The sequence below is a fragment of the Equus przewalskii genome, chromosome 1 (genome assembly GCF_037783145.1).
Source record: "Equus przewalskii isolate Varuska chromosome 1, EquPr2, whole genome shotgun sequence".
Lineage (NCBI taxonomy): Eukaryota > Metazoa > Chordata > Mammalia > Perissodactyla > Equidae > Equus > Equus przewalskii.
In genome coordinates, this window is record NC_091831.1 from 90,580,764 (window position 1) to 90,598,308 (window position 17,545).

Genomic DNA, 17,545 nt, shown 5'->3' on the forward strand with positions numbered 1-17,545 from the left:
CCTCGTAACTCTACTGGGCCCACCCAGATAACACAGGATAATCTCCCATCTCACCAGCCTCAACTTAATCACAGCTGCAATGTCCCTTCTGCCAAGTAAGGCAACATTCACAGGTCTGGAGGATTAGCACGTGGGCATCTTTGGGGCCATTATTCAGCCTACCATAGAGGCCTTCTCAAAAAAAGTCTCAAGTATGGGGCCAGCCCAGTGGTGCAGCGATTAAGTTCTCACATTCCACTTTGGTGGCCTGGGGTTTGCCAGTTCGGATCCCAGGCACGGACCTATGCACTGCTCATGAAGCCATGCTGTGGCAGGCATCCCACATATAAAGTAGAGGAAGATGGGCATGGATGTTAGCTCAGGGCCAGTCTTCCTCAGCAAAAAAAAGGTCTCAAGTATTAAAAAAATTAACTTTACAAAGAGTCTATTTACTGTAATATGCTCATATCCCCAAAGACATCTGATGCCACAGGTCTGTGCCCCCTCTGAAGAGGTCAGGAGTAGACGCCATGCGGGGGCTACCAGGGTTCTGGTACAAAACAGGGTTCTGACATCAACCCAGGGGAGAGACCTTGAAACAAGTTAGCTTTGCCAAGTCCTGGGGCCTTTTCCTCCAGTGCATCCCACTGTGGCTTCCGGTCTGGGTCACAGGCCACGAGTCTACAGCTTTAAGGTCCAGGAGCAGGGTCCCCTCTGGCCAGCCACATGTGAGCCTCTTCTCCCACCCCTGGCCAGTCTCCACCCGTCGGCTCTGGGGCCTTCACAAGCACACCAGTTACGGGGCCTTACAGCAGAGTGGGGGGTTCTGAGCGGCCCCTGCGGAAGGAGCCAGACAGCAGCTGCCCCGGAGCAGCGTCTGTGGCTGATGAGGGAAGAGGAACACATGAAGGCCACCTTTAAACACCCACGTCCAGCAGCTGATGCGCTGGGAATTGACTGTCACCCTGATGGGGGGTCAGACCCAGAGGGGCCTTCTGCAGTCACTTCTCCAGCTCCCCAGCTTCTCACTCAGGGAAACGCAAGGTCGGACGGTGCTGAGGGCTTGCCCAGTGACCCAGGAGAGTGCCAGGCCCAGGACACAGGGCACACGACTCCCAGGAGAGCGCGCCCTCCGGGGCAGCCGTGACTGAGGCTGGGGGGCCATGTCTCTCACCACCAGGTTCTGGCTCTGTGAGCGAGCGAGCGCTGTGAGCCGGGACCTTCGCCGTGAGCACCTCCTCATCCATTCTGGGACTCGGTGACTGTGCCCCAGGAGAATGCGAGGGCTGTCTTTCCAGAACTGTTTAGTCTCCACAAACCCTCGACTCTGACTCTGAGGCTGAGCACGTCACCTCGTCTGCAGGGCCAGGTTCTCTCTTGACGGCCCAGGAGTATGCGCCTCCGGTCTCTCCCCCGGGGGGTCTGCCGCACAGAGTGGAGCCAGCAGACCAGCAGACGGCCCCCAGCTGCCACACCTGCAATCAGCTGTGCTCTGTGCTCGTGCCAAGGCCTGTGCTTCTTGGGCTCCTCCCAAAGGTGGAGCGTGGCAGACGGTCTGGAGCTGGGCCGTCCCCGCCCCGCACAGGCCTCCCCAAGAGGCGGCCTTTGCTCTGGAGCCCCCGTCCCTGCTGAGACTTCCTCAGAGCTGCACTGCGGTCTGAGCTCCTGCAGCCTGATGGTCCTTCCCTCCCCCCTTCACAGGCATCAGACCTGCATCCCGGTCTGATGCTCTCCCGGCTCCTCCCACGCCCCCCCTCTCCTTCCCCACAGTGAAGCTCTTGCACATCTAACTCTGTCTGGACACACCTTCCTGCTTCGTTTTTCCCTCGCCAATGGAAGATCTTGGGGATCAATAAGGAGACCAAAGAATTTTCAGCACCCTCTGCCTCCCTGCCTTTCCTATTCTCCCAAACCATCCCAAACCGTCTGCCATCCCTCCCTGGGGCATCTGTCCCTTAGGATTTCTTCCAGGCCTCGTGCCTCCAGGCATGCGAGATCCAGACCCTCTTCTTCACTGCTGGACACCCCCACGGACAGCGTTACCGGCAACACCCAGAGAAACCTCCAAAGGCTTCCTCAACCCAGCAGGTCCTTGGACGGGTCTTGAGGTACAGAAGGATGAAGTCCTGCCAGCCCTCAGGATGCACAGAGTAAACCCCGGACGCCGTGAGGCTCATCGGCCGTCACTCCCGTATGTCCCCTTCTGCTCCAGCTGGACCGGACCGCCCACACTTTCCTGAACAAGCCTTTGCTACTTCCCATCTCACAGCTCTTCTCTGAGCGGCTCCCTCCAGCTGGGACAGCCTTCCCCACCTTGCCCAGGAAGCAAATTGCTTTGTCCTTCCAGACCCAGCTCCGCCGGCCCCTTCTCAGCGAGGTCTGCCCAGCCAGCCTCCACGCCGCCCTGGCGTCTCTGTGTGGCCGAGCGTGTATAAAAGCGTGTGTGTGTGTGTGTTGGGGGGATGTTAGAAGCAAAGTGAAGGTGAGAGTGAAAATGGGGCAGAAAATGGAGATTTCCAATTGCCACAGCAGGAGGTGTCAGGAATCATGCTGTGGTTGGCAAAACTCTGAAATATTTTTTTAGATGATTCACACTTTTTCATCACTTTGCTATCCTCATCTGTTTCCCATCAGAAAACTCTTAAAATGCAAAATGGCCTGTTTACTGGAATGGGGCATGGAGAAAACAGGATCCAGGAAGGCCATGTCCCTGTCCACGCCCAGCCTGGGGAGGCGACCACAAGTGATGGCTGGGGTGGGGGCCCAGGGGGCTCAGTTATGGACGAGACCGAAGCAGGTGCATCCTCACTCCACGTCAGTGGTGGGTGGCGAGGCAAAGAATGGGCTTGGGGCTGAATAGGAGAAATGCGGGCCTCCCCTGGACACACACACACACACACCCCCCACCTGGGGCATTTCCGGTGCTATCCACCAGGAGGCACTGTTTTCACCTAAGCCCCAAAGCTCCTGAGCAGAGTGACGTGGATGGTGCACTCCCAGCCTAACATCTTTAAGGGAGGAAGGTGGTGGGCTGGGAGTGGGGCTGGTGGAGACTCAGACACAGGCAGAGCTTCACCAAGGCGTGGGAGGGTCCTGAGGGGTCCAGCCTCCTTTCCTCCCTGGTGCTCGGGGCCAGAGCAGCCACCTCCCTCTCTCTCCTGCCTTAAGAGGCCTCCAGAGGCAGGTGCACCTGTCAGTCAAACACTGTCAAGAGGAGCAGCTCTCAGCTCACACACCAACTGGCGCAGGGGGAGGCAGGCAGCTCCTGACATCACAGCTGCCCCAGCGGGACCTGCTCAAAGGGAGCCCCCTCCAGTCTCCAGGGTGCCCAATGTCAGGTGTAGACGAGGCCCAGGGGTCTCTCCCGGGGGAGCTGCTCCTTCCACCACACTCAGGGCTCACGGCAGGCTCTCCCCCTCCTCGGAGCCACAAATGCCATGCAGAACCACGTCACCTCACGGTGACCAGTGACATCAGCTCGGACCGTCTGATGCCGCTCCCGCCAAGAGTCCAGGTGGACACCTGACATCCCGGAAGGACTGTCCACATGTACTGTCCCCGGGGGACACAGAGTCATCTGGGGAAGACCCAAGGGTTCACCCTCACTGTTCTCCTGCAGATGGGGAGCTGGGGAGCGTTTTGTCACCGGGGACCCTGTGGCCCCAGAACTCACATGAAGTCCCAAGTCACCATGGCGGCGGCTCCCACTGTCTCCCGCCCCCTGCAGCTCTCCTGTTCGCCCCTCCAGCTCAGCTCCTCTCCTGTGGCCAGAGCACCGCATGCTGGGCCCAGCACAGGTCTGGGCACCTGGCCGTCCCTCTCTGTGCTCCTCGGGCCTCGTTAGCTTCTCCTCCAGCTCCAGCTCTCCGCCCCATCACACACTCTTCTCAGAAGGCTCCCACGCCTGTTCTGATTGGACAAATCCCCCTTTTTTATGCCCCTGTCACAGTCCCCATATTCCTCCTCCATAGCATTCTCCCATTTGGGATTTTCTTTCCATCGGGATGGCTCTTTGCTGGGTGTCCCTTTCTACCGCGGGACTGCGGGCTCCCTGAGGGTGGAGAGCGGGTCTGTCTGGCTCACCCAGCGCCCCCAAGGCTGGGTGCACAGCCACATGGTACTCGCGAACTGTTGGCTGAATGAATAAATGATGAAATGCTCCTTCTGCCTCCCCATGCGTGTCCTTGCGAAGGGAGGAGCGAGGACGCCCGGACAGCCCGGGGGTGGAAGAAGGGTGGGACATGCACCCTCACAGAAATGGCCTCGGCACCTCGGGGCCTCCGCAGGCCTACGGCACACCCCGTGTGCTGCTTACTGATAACGATAGACACAGTCTGCTTCTCCCTCCACAGCCCCCTTCACCTGGGTGTCCCAGAGGGGCAGAACAGACAAGCTGTAAAATCCACGTTTCAACCAGTGGCCTCTGTGCCACACCTCCTCCTTCCTTCCAATTTTAAGCTCAGTTGCTGATTTATTGCCCCTAATACGACTACTAATAGCAGCTGACATCGACTGAGTGCTGACTGTGTGCCAGCACTGTTGTAAGCACCTCCACACGCAAACTCCCCACAAAGTACGTGTGACCATTATCTCCATTGGACAGATGAGGAAACTGAGGCAGGGGGAAGTCAAGTCACTGTCTGAGGTCACACAGCTAATAACTGGTGTTCCTGGAATTCAACTCCTATGGTCTTTGAGCCTCTTCTAAAAATTCTGCCTCTACCAAAAAAGAAAAAAAGCCTTTCTCAAAATGTATTCAGAGAACGTGACCAACGGCACGTTGGGCATCTGATATCATGAGTCAAACTACAAACAGAGGCACATCGAGCGTCTTTGCATCAAACGCTCCCAGCGTTGCTGTTGCTGCTATGTAGCATCCTTCACATGAAGACGCACATCCTTCACATGTTGGACAATAACAGTTAAATAATTTGTGAAGTTTCTTTCTTTGCTCTGGCTGCCAGGAAGCTCAGAGATACATTTCATAGTCTATTTCAGTAGCTTGTGCCAACTTCAGTTTCCCTACTTTCTGCTGAATTGATTCTCTTTCCATCAGTCTTTCACTCTTTGTGTGTTTTTTTTCCTGGATGAAGACTTTCTTGGATTTGAGTTTGTTATAAGATACCCTCCAACCTTTTTCAAAGAAGGTGGGGATTCCAACCAATTGCTGTTTAAACAGGCAGACTGTTACCTCGTCAAGGAACCAACGTCTGGTCGTCTCAGCTTCTACCCTTGGTGGCTGCCTCCTTCCTCTCTCCAGCCACAGCCACCAGGCCAGCATCTCCCAGAAACATTGCCAACCTTCCTTTTGCAGGATCTGAGTCCTGGGGTCGCCGCCCTGGGACCATAGCTGTGGTGTTTCTGGGCCACCTCAGCCACGTGCCCTCCATGGTCTCCTTCCCCCACGAGCAAAATCAGGGCTTTGGACTCCATCACCGTTTTTCAGCTTTTTTCACCTTTGCTCCCCCAAATTCTTTCTCGAGCACGTCCCCACCAGCCAAAAAGATTGTGCTGCATTTTACTTTCTGAAGTCTTATTTCCAAAATGATAGGTATTTGGGATATATTGAATACGCTATTTTGCTCCACAGTCTTCCTCCTACCCCGATTCTAACACTTCTCCAGGCACAGTGCTCCCGTAGCAGCTGATATTTTTAATGCCCAGTATTGATGCTCCTTTCTTCTGGCAATACATCCCAATTTTCCTCTTGGGAGTGACCCTTTCTCCATCCAACACAGTCTTAGAGCGACCATCAAGGAGGGTGCCCTGCCTCCTCCAAGCCACCAGCCCATCCGTGCTCCGTCCCTGGGAGGTGACCTGAGTGCTACAGCAGAGATGGACACGGTTCCTGCGGACAGTGCTGCCCTGAGGATGCTGCCCTGGTCCTGGTCCTTTTGCAGGCTGGCTGCTGAGCTTGGACTTTAGTTTCTAAGTTGAATAGCCTCCCAATGAGTTGCTTTCTAGGTTAAGATAGTCAAGCTGGATTCTGTCACTTACAACCAAAGACGCTAATTGATACATAACTCTCTCTACTGAGAATAATTGGCCTGGATGGTCCTGGAGGTCGCTTTGCACGTATAACAATCTATGACTCCCGTAACCTCACCTACCATAAACGACGGGGCACCCAAGTCAAGATTTAGGAGAAGAGAAAGGGAAACACAAAAACTATAGAAAGAAGAGATTTAAACTCTAGAAAAAGGAGATGTACAATTCTGTGGTAGATTCCATCATTGCCTAACAAACATGCCCTCCCTCCCCTCAGTCAGGATGGGAGAAATTGGCCTCCCCACCCCTTCGAGCTTGACCGTGTGATTTCCTTTGGCTGACAGAATGTCAGGGTGAGAGTGAGCTACCCTGAGCCCAGGCCTCGAGCATCCTCCTGTGTGTCCATTCCGCCCTCCAGGAGCTGTCCGCCTCCCCTACGAGAAGAAGCTGACCTGGGAAGAACAAGAGTCGCGTGGAGCTGATCTGAACCCAACTGTCGGCCTGGAGCTGAGCTCAGTCTAGAGATGCCAATTCCTAGACAGGCTGCAGGTGCGTGAGTCAGAAATAAATCTGGCCACGAGATGCTAAGGGTATTTTGTTATGCAGCATTCTTACGGTGATAGCTGACTGATACGGATTTGTTGTGATTTCAGTCAACGTTAAGCCTAACGTTCTCAGAATCGTGTAGCCCGGGCGCTGGTTATGAACGTCCTACCTGCTACTCTGACCTGGTTGGGGGCGCAGGCCTTGCAGGGGAGCACCTGGAACTCTTCTGCCTGGTACATGGAGTAATCGGTACTGGCGACGACCAGGGTGTCTCCAGGCTTCCACGACCGCACGTCATCTTCCAGGTTCAGGATGGTGCTGTTGACGTTGGTGTCGACGGTGACGGTGAGCTTGGGCCTCACTGGAACCCAAGACAGAAGGGACTGAGATGCTGCCCTTTGCACTTGGCAGACTCTCGACGGCCCACCTCCGCCCCTCCCCTCCCCGAATGAGTAAATGCCAGGTTTGCCTATCCAAAACCCAAATCGCCAGGCCCACCCCACCCCGGTCTCGGGGCAGGTTTTTGAAGTCAATAAAAACCCTACCAGAAAAGGGCTATTCATCTGCTCCGGGCAGGGGAATTTTCCACTCAGTCCCCAGCTGGAGTCAAATGCGGCAGCCCCACCACACCCACTCTGCTCCAGATGTAAAACAAATATAGTTCCTCTCAACTATTATTTACAGTAGCTAGTAGTGTCTCCCCTAGAGAACGCCTCTCCGTAATGACTGCCTGCGGGAGATGGCCAAGCGCCCCCTCGAACCAACCCACCATTTCCAGCCCCTCTAACGAGCACATTGGGAACTGGGTTTAAAATAACAGCATCTAAGAGGCCACTGGCTGCGTGTCCCTGGGGGTGGGGGGGGAGATGCAGGAAGGTCAGCCCATCCACTGCCCGCCGGGGCTCCTGGACCAGGCCCTGCCCTTCCTGAAAGGCATATGGGCAGGCGGGGCTGCTGGCCCTGCCAACTCTGAGGAGCCTCCGTGTCACCGAAGTGCTCTCCATCGCAAGCTCGGCAGGAGCGGCCTGTCACTGTGATACTTGGAGCGGCCGAGCCAGCCAGCCAAGCCCGCGCCACGTGGCCGCCAGCGCCAAGAACAGAGCCACGGTCCGCGGCAAGCGGCTGCTTACCAGGCTTCCCGCAGAGGAAGCGCACCCGGTAGCCCTGGCAGGGTCGGCCCCGGTCGTAGCACGCAAACCTATAATCCTGGCCTCTTTTGTGGACAACCTCGGTGGTGAGGTTCACTCCGTCCGCCGTCGTGGCCTGGAAATGGCACGGAAATTATAGAGCAAGGTCATTTTCTTTTGGTAAAGAAGGAAGGTGATGGTTAGTGTTATAAACATATACTCGCAAGTCTAAAATCGTCCCCGTTGCAAAAACTGTTTACAGTGGTCCAAGATCATGACCCCAGCGATGGCCCCCATCAGTTTTGTCATAAGGAAAACAGTGTGAAGTTGCAGGACGGACAAATGCCTTGCCCGGGGTCTTCCAATTCTCAGCATCCCGACCCTCGATGTAGTGCTCATCACTGGGGTCATTCTTATGGGGCATCTACAACAAGCAGGCACTGTCGTAGGAGCTGGGCTGGCTTCTCATGACTCGTACCAGCACCACCACCAGCTCCATGAACAGTGGCCGACACCTACTGAGGACTCGCTATGCTCAAGCCCCTGGGACCCAAACACAGTTCCATGTCACACAAGGAGTCTTTACAACGACTCACGCCCAGGCCCCACCCTCAGAGTCTCTGATCTGATCGTGTCTGGGGTGTAGCCTGAGCATCAGGACTTTTAAACTGCAGTGGCCAACATGGTAGCCACACGCAACTAATGAAGCCTTGAAACGTAATTAGTGCAAATTGAGATGTGCCGTAAGTGCAAAATATACGCCAGCTTCAAAGAATAGTACCAAGAAAAGAATGTAAAATATCTCATGAGTAATTTATTTGATCAATTCCATGTTAAAATGGTAATATTTTGGAGGCTGGCCCAGTGGCGCAGTGATTAAGTGCACACGTTCTGCTTTAGTGGCCCGGGGTTTGCCAGTTCAGATCCCGGGTGCGGACACGGCACCGCTCATCAAGCCATGCTGTGGCAGGCGTCCCACATATAAAGTAGAGGAGGATGAGCACGGATGTTAGCTCAGGGCCAGTCTTCCTCAGCAAAAAGAGGAGGATTGACAGTAGTTAGTTCAGGGCTAATCTTCCTCAAAAAAATAAAAAATCAAAAAAAAGGTAATATTTTTAAAATATATTGGGTTAAATAAAATATATTATTTGAATTAATCTTAAAAACTTAAAGTAAATAAATAAAAGCCAGCCAGGTGATTCTGAAGGGCGGGAAAGTTTGAGAGCCCTTCTTATAGTTGCGAGAGAAATGTTTACACATATTATCTCATTCCATCTTCAGGGCTACAAGGTCATTACTTGTGTTACAGATAAACTGATGCTCTGAGAGGTTGAGCAACTTGCCCAGAGTCACAAAGCCAGAAAGTGGCAGAGCCAAAACTTGAATCAAGACTCATCCAACCGCAGAGCTGGTGCGTCTGGGCCCTCCCCCGCTGCCTGCGGGGCTCACTGCCTCACGTCCTCTGTTCGGTGCTGGGCCTCGTCCCACTGATCGTGGGCTCCGGGGAGGGGAAGCACCAGGTTTCTGCCCGTCTCCCAGAGCCCAGCCCGCAGCCCCGGGCGGGCACAGAGAGGGGTCTCAGCCAATGGGGGCTGCCGAGAAGGCAAGCAGCCTCAAGGCCAGGTAGGGAATTTAGGGAGCAGCTCAGAGGCACGTGTGACCCCAGCCAGCTGGGCCGCATCCCAGAGCCGGGCGTGTCTGCCTGGAGACTGGCTGTCATCAGGGACGCGCGATTTGGAGCCAGGCTGCAGCTATCATCCTCTTTGGCACAGAAACCAAAGGGACCAGGGCCGGGCCCACAGGCAGGCCAAGTACAGCGACCTAGAGAAAGGGGGTACTTTTAGGAAATGCCGTTTGAACCTGGCAGATACAGCTGTCTGGGTTGGCCAGAGAGCTGTGAGATGCGAGCCCAGCATAGTCAACCTTCAGCCCTCCCTGAAGCCCCCTACAGCCACTGACTCACACTGTCTCACAGCAGCGGACAGGCAGGCCTCACGGACCGGCACCTAGAGGACAATGCCAGGGCTTGGACAGGTGCAGAAGCTAGTGCAAGTTGTGGGCCAGCAAGCCCAGCTCCTCTGACCCCTGATGTTTCCCCCCGAGGCCAGTATGTGCTTTGTAGAGCCCTAAAATTGAGAACTGAGCCTGAGAGCATTGTTGAGTGGAGCAGGCATTTTTCAAGGTGCAATGTCCCACAACAACTTCAAGGAGACATCTGCTCATTGCTGCTTTTCTTTTCTTTCTTTCTTTCTTTCTTTCTTTTTTTTTTTTTTTTGCTGAGGAAGACTGGCCCTGAGCTAACATCCGTGCCCATCTTCCTCTACTTTATATGTGGAACGCCTCCACAGTATGGCTTGATGAGCAGTGCATAGGTCCTTACCTGGGATCCAAACCCATGAACCCTGGGCCACCAAAGCAGAGCACGTGGACTTAACTGCTGCACCACTGGGCTGGCCCCCACTGCTTCTCTTTTTTCACTTTCTCTAACCTGTAGAATGACCTCAGTTTTGGCTAAGAAGAGTGAAAAGGGCTCTGTCACTGTTTAGTGACACCAATCTTCACTTTGGGCACAATTTTACTGTTGTTCATGATAGTAACTAATAATCATAAAATAATTAACAGTATCATTATAATCATAAAATAATAAAAACTTATAGGCACTCGCCATAGGTCAGCACTTCACATTTGGTGCTTTGAAATCAGAAAATAATCCCATGAGGGAGCAACATTATCCCCGTTTTTGCACAAGAGGAAATTGAGACACAAGTTAAGTAACTTGGCTGGGACTGTGAGGGATGCAACACGTAGGGCAGACCCCCCCAGGGTCGTGCGAGCGCAGAGTCGGCCCCTGAGAGGGAGGGCCACCTCAAACGTGCGCCCGCCCTGGGCTGCCCACTCTCCTGGCCCCAGGCCCGGTGCTGCCGATGCCCCTCGGCTCACAGAGGCAGAGCTGGTGGCAAACTCAGATCTCTCCGGTTTCAGAGCACATTTTCCTAACCACCAGGCTAACCTCCAGCTGCTATGCCAGAGCAGGGGGCGTCAGGACCACCCAGTGTGGTCTCCTCCCCAAGGAAATGCAAGTAAGGTAGGTCCCACCGGCCTCCAAGGGTGGGTGCGTTTTAAGTGAGAAAGTGGGAGGAAAGGGGACGTCAGCCAAGGGGAACTGCAAGGAGGACAAAGACATGGAAACAGCGGGGTGTGGTTTGGGCTTTGATTTTGCAGAATCAGAAACTATCCGATCTTGATGAAGCTTTCCTTGCATCGAGGTCAGCTGTGCCACTCTCGCTGCTTCCACTTTCTCTCCCACCGTGCCTAGGTCCCAGGCGTCCTTGACACACCTTCCCCTCCAGAGGGTCTGACTGTGTCAGGGCAGAGCAGGCATCTCGGGGACTCTCTGTGTGTGAGACACAGGCACGGGGGGGCGGCCGCAGCCCTGAAAAGGAGCATTCGGGAGCTTGGGGCCCGTGGGGCCGTCACACGCGCCAAGTGACTCAGTAAATTGTGATTACCATAGCGGCAAAAACGGACACGTGGGAAGGTCAGTCCCACTCCATTCTCTCCTGTGGGTTAATCACAGGAGCTAGGGTGTGAGCTCCTGGCTGATGTGTCTGACGCTCATACAAAGGATGAAATCCTGCTTCCCTCGCTGTTGCTGACGTAGAACCAGCTGGCTCTGCTATTCTGACTTTGCAAAACCCAGGAGCGTATCCCGCATCCCACTGTTGCCTTTTATGAGCACAAAGAGATGCTCTAGCTCAGTCTGGCAGCCACTGCTGATAAAGGATGCTGGTGAGAAGCAGGGGCGAACTTGACATCTCCAGGACGGCAGCACTTTCTCCCGGTCTCCAGAGACAGGGGTCTGGCTCACTTTTGGAGGCACGTGGCCTATCTTTAGATGGCTGCTTCCACGGGCCTTTGCTTTGCCAAGGAAAAGTCAAGATCCTATTCTGGAATTGAGAGTTTTGAACTCATAAGAGGCCACCCTGCTCAGCAAAATATTGTCAAAGAACGCGCTTTTGCGGGAAGGCTGGCCCGAGCCTCAGGGTGAGGGGGGAAAACTGGTGTTGGGTCTTTTATTCTTCTCCGGACCTCGACTAGCTGACAACTTAAACTCAGGGAATTCGCTGTCAAGGATTCTCCTCTGGTTGGAAGGAAACCGGACCCTGCGACGTGGCCGCAGACCGCGGGTTCCAGAGCACACGCTCGGGGCAAACACACGTATATGTTCTTCACGGCCTCCTCTGCTGTCTCCGCGCCATCGGTGGAGTTTTATTTAATGCTTTGTCCTGGGATCAGCTGCACTGTGACACACTCTAGGAAGGAGCCTGTGTCTGTGCTGGGAGCAGAGTTGCTGGAAGAGGGGAAACGCCCAGGAAAGCTGTTTTCTGGGCACCGAGAAGTGGTCGTCTAAACAATAGTGGTTTGGAGCCGGCCGGCCGGCAGGCAGAGCCAACACCAGGAGGAATTGGTAGGACATGCAGGCACTCCTCAAGGATTTCCAAGAACACTTGGGAAGGGAGGGCTAATAAAGCCTTGACCGGAGGAACAAGATCGTGGCTACTTCAGAATTAAAGCTGGAACGTTCAGGTAGCAAGAGAAAGTTAATTCGATCTAGGAAGTACGTGCTCTGGGGGACTCAGTGCTTTTCATTCTGTTGGACCCAAGAAGAGTCTACGACTTGCAACTTTTAATCTCCGTAAATCCTTTTCAATTAACATCGGAGCCCCGTGAAGGGAAGGCCTTAGCCAAATATTAAGACAGGTCTCCCCGGCCTTCGCTAACTGCACAACCGAGTGTCCTCCTTTGGAAAAGCGGTCCTTGTCCCACAGCCCTCAACAGGGGAGGCAGAAGCCCTGCCCAGCAGGGTGCCGTGGGTGAAGCCCCGTCAGAGCACCCAGGGCCTGAGGTTAGGTGATCTGAGAGGAGGTCTGCACGAATGTTGACCACCATTTTTATTGGCTGCAAAAGGATAAAATGAGCAAGAACGGGCTTTCATGAAGGACTTCTAATTCTGTATTGAGCATTTAGGTGACCTCAACTCTTGTTCTGGAACAAGACCAGGCATAAGGAAAGAAACTCCATTTTCTTTGCCTGTGCCTTTCCTGTTGTCCACAGAGCCCAGCAGCTCACCAGCTGAGCTCGCGAATTGCGAGGGCTGCGTCTTTATGCAACTCTTCCACGATGAGAAGGCTGAGGTCCCTCTGGATAGGGCGACTGCAAGTGCAGATCTTGAGCAAACACCGTCATCCGACGATCATTTAGCTCCGAGGAGAACAAGGCGCTGGGTGTGTCTCCACCCGGGCTGGGCTCAACCTGTACCCCAAACCCAGCTGGATCTGTGCACTCAGGGTCCGGAAGGAAATCCACCGAGAAGCAAGACTGGAGTCAGACCCATCCCTGCGCTGGGCACTGTCAGCCCCGGCTGCAGAAGCAGGTTAAAGAGAAGGCAGGGAACTCGGACTCTGGGTCCGGGAGAGAATTTGAGTCCTCGCTTTGGAACCCCCGACCCGGGAGGCCTGGAGCAGAAACAAGCCTTGTTCTGTCTCTAAAATGGGAATGTTATTCTCTGCCTTACCTCTGTCGTAGAGCCCTGAGAACCACACCACTCAACTGGCAAGAAAGCTTGCGATCTGCAGAGTCTTCAACCTACAGCCTTTAGAACCACTGATTGTCTGGGGTTGGTACCTGTATATCAATGGGACGATTGCAGATCTTTCCTGGGTGAGCTGCCCGCAGGTCTGAAATTTTTTCCCCACCTTTAGTCTGCGACACTTTGTCATGTTCGAACCACTCCGTCCACTCCACATCTAGGCAGAAAGAAAAGAGCAGGGTCAGACCGGAGGGGCTGCGAGGGCCAGTGATGCCCAACGTAGTCCCAGGGACCCTCAGTGCAATGGGATTCAAACACCGTCTGCCCAGGCTTGCACGGGTACCAGAGGCTCGTAAACAATCAGCCAACTCTCCCACCTTGTAATTAAAAGGACCTCTATTGACTCTTAATTTTACAAAAGCAATAGATACTCTTCATTATTACAAAAAGGAGCAAGACAAAATCCAGCCATAAGCCCATCAAGCAAGCATTGCTGCCTTCTGCACACCAACCCCTGTGTGGGGCTACTGGAAGGCGGGTCCTGGTCCGTGCCTTTGCCCGGCGCAGAAAAGGAATCCCACGGGGGACGCATCCCTCTGGGCTGTTGGCTGCTGTGGCCTGAGGAATTGAAGACAGCTTTCTGTTGCAAACTCAGTTGACTCTGCAACAGTGAAGGGGTCTTACTGGCCCAAGAGAAAAATCCTTGTTCTGCAAAGATAGCAAAACCCAGCCTTTATCTCACTGGTGGGTAGGTTGTACCAGGTCATCCCAAACGCCTCACCTTGAACCCACTCGCTGGAGGAAGAGACGTTGAAATGCTCGCCGTGCTCCGACCGGAACAATTTGAACACCCGGGCCGCCGCGGAGCCGCGGTGTCCTGTCAGAGAGACGAGGCGTTAGCAACACGACAGACCCCCAGCTCCAGGAGGATGCAGTTCCAAGGCAGAGAAAGCCCTCTGTCTACACAGATGGATCCTGAGCCATTTATTTAAAAAGAAAGTGTCAGGTCACTCTTCCCACTTGGGAAGCAGACTCCTGTCCCTTCTTCGGTCAGATTAGATCAGACCAGTGTAGGCAGGGCCTGCCTCAACCTTCTCCGGGCATAGGAACCACCAGCACGTGGTGAGGGCCCCTCCAAAGGGTCCTTTTAGCTCAAAGCATTGCCCACACTGGTTGTCCCAGTTCTCGTCTTTCCTGTGTCGCTTGTTTTGAATTAAGTCAATGACGAGTTCTTTGAAAACGTAAATGTTATCTGACTGGTTGACCTTAAGTCAGTGTTGACGTTTTTTTTTTTAATTGAGTTAATGATAGGTAAGTCAGTGTTGACTTTTGACGCTTCCACTCAACACGGCCAGTCAAGCGGCCCGTCCCTCGACTGGTGTTGGGAGATGCGGAGCTGTGTCCCGAGGGATGTGGGTGGTCCAGAGAGACCCTGAGCCTCTTAGTCAGAGAGACACCCGAGGGAATCCGGCCTCCCGCCCGCTGTGCGTTACCCTGATATTCAATGTGGTCTTCGACAGAAGAAGAGGGGCTTCCTTTCACAGTTATAAAACTCCACGGGTGTCTGAAAGGAACAACAACAGAAAGTCAGGGCCCTCGCTGTCTGAGCCCGTCCTGGAGGCAGAGCCGACACAACGTCGCACACAGGAGCGGCCACATCAGCTTGTGGGCTGGCCCCACGCACAAGCCTTTCTTTGCAGCATGGGCTCCCCAACCCCCCGGCCACCTGATGATGGCGCACTGTGAGCCCCCCAGCTCCATTCTGGCAGGAGACGGGGTATGAATCGTGAACAGACAAACCCACAGACCTTCGCACCACCTGCCGGGCCCGACAGGGTCCTGAAGCAAGTGCTCTGACTCCCTTAGGAAAACAAGGAACAGGGTCCAAGAGAGACGGGTCAGTTCTCTGAGGCCCAGCTGCCCTAGAGCTAAGCTCGGGGAAAACCCCAGCAGCTAGGTGACTGATTACCCAGCGGTCTGCCCTGGGCCCTGGGAAGGAAGGAAAGAGATACCCCGTCTTCTTCATGGAGCAAAGGAGGAAAGAAGATGTAAGGTTTTGAAAAGTGTGTCCCCCTCTTTCCTCCATCGGACTGGAAGGTTTGCTCACCCGTTCTTGTCTTCCCCACTGAGGCCTCATATAGCCTCTCTCTTACTATGAGGTATCAATTGGTTTTAGTCCTCAGTGGCTTTTATTATTTCTGTTTTGATCTCTTATCTTGGGAAGTGAGTCTTTACTGAGGTTGGAGATTTCACCCTGTCGCTCTCTTGCATAAAATCCTTCCATGGCTCCCTATTGCCCTTTGGATGAAAACCAAACCCCTCGGCACAGAGCAAAAGACATCCTGTGCCCTCCTCCCCAGCCTCATCGCCTGCCCCTCCCACTCTTGCACACCCTCCCCACGTCCCCCACGGCTTTGGCGGAGCCACACACTCAGCCCTGGGCCTGCACCCTGAGTCTCTCGGGGGCATCTACTTGCCCTCATCCTCACCTGGAGGTCTGAGCCAAAGCCCCCTTCTGCCTTTTGCCCCCTCTTGCTCTCTCACGCCCCGTCATCGTTGCCATTTAACATCTCTCTCCCACGAGAGCTCAGGACCCCTAGTCCAGCCTGGTGCCTCACGCCAATATCCGCTCAACAACCACTTCTTCTATGAAGGAACAAATGGCAGGTCCAAATCTCGGTTCTTCTGCTGATTTTAGACACTTTGAGTTTATCATTCAACGTGTGTCTCTACAAACGAGGGGTAATTCCTGCTTGCCTATCTCCTTTATCCATGGGAGTGGCCGAGACAAAACCTGGCACGCAGCCTCCCCGGGGCTCTTGTTTGTAAGGAGAGAATGTTGCTGACCTTCCCTGAGTCCTTACTCTGTGGAAGACCCGACGGCAAATATTTTGCTCCCCTTATCACATTTATTTTCCCGAAGGCCCTTTGAGACGCCTCCTGAGAGACCCCACGTTACAGGCGCGGGAGCCGTGCAGAGCAAGGGTGAGCCCTCACAGGAGGCGCAGCCCGGACGCAAATGCAGGCCAGATCAGACACCAGACCTCTGACCTTCTTCTGCTGAGCTTCTAAGTAACCAGCCCCTGCGTGGTTCTCCCTCTCATTGTAAGTTAATAAACGGGCCTTTTGGTTTATGCAACCATGAAATGGAAGTGCCCTCAGTCTTTGCTAACCAAGCAGCTTTGTGATGCCAAGGCGTGGCTGTCGTCCGTCCTTGGCTGCTGAAGTTTCCTGCCCAGATCCTTCCAGAAGGAGCAGCCCCGGGGCTCTCAGAGAATTGACCGGAGCGCCTCTCCCTGCCCCCGGGGAACCTCTGCCCAGCCAGTAAAATTGCCCCGAAAAGGCTCCATCCTGGCCCCGATCTTGCCTACCATTATCTCCAAACATACACGGGACCGATGACCTCAACTTTCCACTGAGGCGAGATCTGATTCAACATGATAAAAAGGTGTGGTGACTGTGGGGTAAACGGGGTGCACGGCATTTTCTCGGTGCCAATGCGTGTGCATGCCAAAGTCAGGCGGGACGCTGCGATCCCAGGCAAACACACAGCAGAGCACATCAAAGGGCCCGTCTCCCCGGGGGCTCGGCTGGGCAGAGACACTTTGTCTGATCTCCAAACAAATGTCTGCCACCCCCCAGGGCACATCCCGACCCCTGGGCCACCAGCATTTGCTGCACCTCTGAGGCGTGGCTCTCACACACAGCAGATGCTGAGCGAATACTTTGTAAGTGGTTGACCGAAGGCGTTCATATTAACGAGATTTTTTGTGTTTTAAGAGCAGAATGTGCTTGTAAGGAAAACCAGACTCCCTCTAAGAACAAGCCCGCATGTGTCCCATGCACATGGATAACACGCCTGCATCTCCCCAAGTCACCACCGAGGGTGGAGTGGCCCCGGGGACACGAGGAGGGAGGAGGCCATTCTGCCTGGGATGGTGTTGTGCTTCCGTGTCCTGGAGCCTGGGCGGCAGAAGGGATGGGCGATACCTGAACCCAAGGTGTAGGAAGTGCTTGCTGCCCAGTCTGGTCATCGCCTTCCGGGCCACGTCATCCAGGTTTCGAGATCCCTCATCGTTCACGGCAATGGACAGGATCCTGCCGTCAGGCACGGCATTCAAGGACTGGACCAGGCGCTCGCTCTCCTTCTTGGAGCTGTAGGTGTCGAACCTGCAAAGGGCCGAGAGAGGGGATTTCAATAGTCAGGAAAGCAGCCCAAAAAGAGAGATCAAAGCACATGTCTATAGCGCCATGCCACCCAGAGAACCCGAGGGCCGTGATTTTTAAAGAAAGAAGCTTTTGTTACAGCAAAAAC

The 17,545-nt window shown here is 54.3% G+C and overlaps 1 protein-coding gene across 5 annotated transcripts in view; it reads right to left on the reverse strand.

Annotated features, from left to right (window-relative positions):
- CEMIP (cell migration inducing hyaluronidase 1) overlaps positions 1-17,545 on the reverse strand; it is a 143,070-nt gene that overhangs the window by 40,874 nt on the left and 84,651 nt on the right. For all 5 annotated transcript variants that reach the window (XM_070617284.1, XM_070617304.1, XM_008523300.2 and 2 more), the window contains 6 exons: positions 17,221-17,400; positions 14,724-14,794; positions 14,012-14,107; positions 13,326-13,447; positions 7,644-7,776; positions 6,683-6,874 (listed from right to left, as the gene is read on the reverse strand). In XM_070617284.1, coding sequence (XP_070473385.1) covers positions 6,683-6,874; positions 7,644-7,776; positions 13,326-13,447; positions 14,012-14,107; positions 14,724-14,794; positions 17,221-17,400 — 794 coding nt within the window. The remainder of the gene's footprint in view (positions 1-6,682; positions 6,875-7,643; positions 7,777-13,325; positions 13,448-14,011; positions 14,108-14,723; positions 14,795-17,220; positions 17,401-17,545) is intronic.